Here is a 4,513-nt window from a genome sequence, read left to right as displayed (position 1 = left end):
GCAAAAGAGGGAAGAATAAATGATGCCTAAGCAACATGTGTGCTGACTCAGATACAATTAGAAAGGTCGATCTAAAGGAGATTAAATACAAAGCAACACAGAATACCTAAGAACCTTATTGCAATATATTCTATATTCTATTCTATTTATATTTGAATGACCATCACCATAAATACAGGCTCCCCCTCTCTACAAAAGCCAATTTAACCATTGCACAGGTTCATAAATCAAGCTTAACTGAGGAGGGGGTGAGGCTTAACAGTCAGTTAAACAAGGTTGCCTGGTGTTTCTTCAACTTCTGAACAGATAACTGATAACATCGCAGGAGTGTCACAGTCAGCCCACCTTAGAGTTGGGCAGTATCCAAACTTTGATACCGTCAAACCTCCCTATTTTATCACGGTATACGGTATTATCGAGACTAATTCAGAATTTGAATACACAACACTAATACTGAAACACCTCTCCCTTCTCATTAGGTCGGAACCTCAAATGCTGCCAAACTGCAGAGGTTGTGCTCTTCTTCGAGACCAGTGAGATGATGGGATTGAAACTAATACGTTGTTATTTGTAAGACCCTGCGGTACACCGTATTACCGCCCAACCCTAGCCCACCTGATCATATTCGGAGCCGGCCTCCAGCAGACTCTGCTGTATGGCAAACTGCAGCAGGTCCTCCTCGTCATCCCTTATGCTGTCTCTCTGTTTGCTCCCCAGCATGGAGTATCCAGGCGGAGGCTCAAACACACATGGGGGAATCTCTCCGGCTCGGCATGACACTGCAGCACACGGGGAAGGCAAAGGGCAAGAGAGGGGAAGGAGTGTTATCTAACAGTAAAGGAGATTAGGCTTAAGGAAAAGAGCAGGAAAGGAAAAACAGAATAGTCATTTCTGAGTGAAAGAGAGAAAAGTTAAAGAAGTTGTCAGGGAATTTTCCTTCCATACTGCGGTTTCTAAAATACTTCTACTACTCAAGTGTTTACATTTTCAAACCCGGAAAAACCCACATGGACGTGTAACTGCCCCTGCAGGCTCCATTGCTTTTTAAATGATCTATTAATGTATAAGTGTTTTCTGTATCAATTTACGTTAAGGATTAGAGATGCTGCTTGTAAACGTTTCCATGTGCGCAGAAATGCCACTGCCGCTGCTATCGTCTGATATTTAAGCAGCAAAACTTACATGTTGTAAACTGGACAGAGTGAACAGAACTAGACCTTTAGATTCTGAAATAATCCCAATCAAGTTAAATTGCTGTTTGGATGATGAGTAAGCCATAATATGGATGAAAGAACATAACCTTGCATCCAACATCAGTGATAAATACTGCTCATAAATATCACGCAACTGTAAACGGTTTGTACCGGCGTACGGGTTAGGTTCTGTTAGTAGAGATTTATACAACAGCTTGTTGAAATAAATTTGCAGAATTTACAGTTGAGCTGAGACTGAAAAAGAAGGAAGATTTCAGAAAAGACGGCACTGTGATTCACCAGGAAACACTGTAGGTGAACTTTGGGAGCGTGTTCTCACTTGTGGAACTGGAGCTGGAGACGCTGGAAGAGTCACTGCCTGGAGAAGGGGTGTCTGTCCTGGGGGTGTCCCTCTGTCCATCCCCCTCCACCCCCACTTCGTTGTCGGCACGGACGCCCGTCCCCTCCTCGCAGCCGTTCAGGTTGCTGAAGGTGATCCTGGCATTCAGGATGTGGTAGAGAGGGATCTCTGCGGGGAGTAATGATGAAATGGATCAGAAGATAACATTTGTCGTTGTTGTTAAGTTATCTACTTTCATCTTCTTCTTTTTTAGTAAGCAAATGTGCAATGTTTTCTGTCCTTTTTTAATCACTTTATCCCCTGTCTTCATTTCTTTCCATCCATCTTTGTATCTATTTTAATTTCTCTTTATCCCCTTTATTTAACCGGCCATTATTTTAACTTCACTCCCTTCGTCCTTCCATCCATCTCACTCTCCCAGCACTCACCGATCTTGACAGGGAAGCCAGGCGGCAAACGCAGAGTTATGAAGTCACGCAGCTTAGCGAACAGGGCGTTCGAGATTGCCATGAGATCGATGATAGGCACCACTTGTTCTGCCAGGGACAGAGGATGGGACTCGCACAACCACAACTTGGCTTTAAACCTGGAAACAAGAACACATACACACTGAGGATACTGAAAAGGTGACTAGTAACTGAGTTTGCTGATGAAAATGACAAAATACAATTCTGACTTCAGTGTAATTGAAGGAATTTACAGTAGGCTATGTCCTAATTTAAGTGGGTAGCTCTTTGGCCAGAGATACACAAAGACATTGATTGCATCAGCTAACGGCCGACAATCTGCTGAGTCGTGTTCAAATTGAGACCAATCTATGCTTGTATTTTATCTTGTCCGACAGTGAGCACAGCATTGAGAGGCAGCTCTAAAACCTCAAGTCATCCTAATGATGTACTGTCAGGTTTTTAGATGCCAAAAAACAGTGAAACTGACAACTTAAAATGACAGACAGGCTGATATTCAGTTAAAGAAACACTGGGCGGCTGTTTGGACAGCAGGTTGGCAGGTGGACGAGATGCTATCATTAGCTACGTTATAGAAGCAATAACATAAAATGTTTCGGTTTATCCTGAGAGACAGTGCAGGGTTCCTTCTTTTGGGTAATTAGTCAAGATGTGTAATGAGCTGTGTGAATATATTATTTGTCCGTCTTTTCCCATCAGGATCTCGATGGACGGCTCATTTTATCCGTGGGTGCGTGTGTGTGTGTGAGAGAGAGAGAGAGAGAGAGAGAGAGAGACGGTCTACTCTGTCCATCACTTTGTCAGCTCTGGCACTTGGCAGTGCGTTTGGAGGGCAACTTCACTGTATGTACTGTATATCTGCTGGTCTGTGATCCTGTCTGTCCGTCACCTCTGGGTCTTAGTGGTGAGCTGGCACGGGTGGCCAATGTCCCTCTGGGTCGGGGACAAGACCGGGTTAAAGTATTCCTCGGCCGTCAGCGCTGCTGGATTGGTTATCGCAGGACATGACATCTGGGTCACCAGGGCCTGCAGAAAGTAGATTTTTAAAATCCAGATGTTACCACTAAAGCTTCCACTGATATAATAAAAAATATAATCAAAAGGATTTTTATTCAGTACCAGACTCAAAGATTACTTTACAAAGTGCAAAGATTTCTGGTTTTTCAAACTCACTTTCTCAGCTTTATTCTCTGTTGTGGAACAAAACACTCACCACCTACTGGGATTTCAAGGCTTTCCTCTTACCTTCTGACATTTTCAACAGCTCAATGAAAGAAAAAACTTTGCTCCAAAGCCATTACTTAGAACAAATGACAAAGCAGTTTTTTTATTCTAGTATTTTTACATCGTTACGGTAAATGCAACTGGTTCATGGTCTAATTAGTAGCTCACTGTCGACTGTTAAGTTTGAAGTAAGTCAACCTGTCAAAGGCTGGCCACCACTACGGGAGGAGGTACAGGCTGCTTGTGAAACCGGAGAGCAATTATTTCCGTGTTTTATTTTCCTTCCAGTTGCAGTCAATTCATCACAATCAATTTAGGGTTTGGCAAAATTGAAATTGCATTGCAGCTTTACAGTTGCACAAATATATCTGCAGAGCTTATGTCAGAACCTATAAAGTCTCAGTGCTGTGTAGAGAGGACAGAGAGGCATTACGCTCATAAGAGCATAGGTGACAGAATACAGAAAGAAGAGGAGGAGGGGCCTATGAGTCATAGAAGCTCTTGAGCAGAAACAAATTTCAAAAAAACTATATTGGAGCAGGTTGGAGCCTCTGAATTATTGCTTTACTCTGCAGGCATGCTTTCCTGTTGACAGAGTGGACAAGGATTCATACATCCACTGTCCATCTAAAGAGGGAAGGTGATGGTGATGATGCTAATAATGAAGATGGTGATTCATTCGTGGCCAGCACCAGAGCCCATTAATCACTGCTTTCAGGTAAAAACATCCTTGTTCCCAGCCCAACCACTGTGTGTTTTTATTAGATTTGGTTTAAAAATATATTGCATTTCCTCAACCCATGAAACAAATAAAAAAACTGATAATTAACCACAATTAGGACTCAATGTGTAAATAAACTGCCCACTTACCCCGTTGTTAGGCCCCATGTGTTGCTCAGCAATCCCAAGAAAGTTCTGCAGTGGAGTCTTCCCCCCTGCTCAGAGACACAGCAGTGACGAGTTCGACTGAGAGAATAGTTACACAAACTCAAACTGTCCTGTTAGTCTGAGTCTGCTAGTCTCCTAAACTGATTAAATTGAACCGAAGTATATTGCGTTTTAAACAGCTAAATGAGATCAGAGTCGCTCCACAATATTTTCTAAATATCAGTTGATCTGAAACTAGCAGCAATATGAATTTCATGAAAATAAGCAGAAAAAAAACGTGTTTGAATTAGGATTCCATCACTCATAGTAAAAAAAAAACTTGGGATACACAGTATATCACACTCAAAAGTTTTTTTTTTTTACAAGGGTTGACAAAATGA

The 4,513-nt window shown here is 42.2% G+C and overlaps 1 protein-coding gene across 1 annotated transcript in view; it reads right to left on the bottom strand.

Annotated features, from left to right (window-relative positions):
• Positions 1–4,513, bottom strand: part of ankrd13b (ankyrin repeat domain 13B) — a 36,605-nt gene that overhangs the window by 8,184 nt on the left and 23,908 nt on the right. The window contains exons 9-13 of the mRNA XM_032509969.1: positions 4,116–4,180; positions 2,911–3,047; positions 1,983–2,140; positions 1,534–1,722; positions 616–779 (exon numbers count right to left, since the gene is read on the bottom strand). Of these exons, the coding sequence (XP_032365860.1) occupies positions 616–779; positions 1,534–1,722; positions 1,983–2,140; positions 2,911–3,047; positions 4,116–4,180 (713 nt within the window). The remainder of the gene's footprint in view (positions 1–615; positions 780–1,533; positions 1,723–1,982; positions 2,141–2,910; positions 3,048–4,115; positions 4,181–4,513) is intronic.

The sequence above is a fragment of the Etheostoma spectabile genome, chromosome 3, assembly GCF_008692095.1.
Source record: "Etheostoma spectabile isolate EspeVRDwgs_2016 chromosome 3, UIUC_Espe_1.0, whole genome shotgun sequence".
NCBI lineage: Eukaryota > Metazoa > Chordata > Actinopteri > Perciformes > Percidae > Etheostoma > Etheostoma spectabile.
Note: the sequence above shows the minus strand (reverse complement) of the source record. Positions and strands in the feature narration are given on the sequence as shown.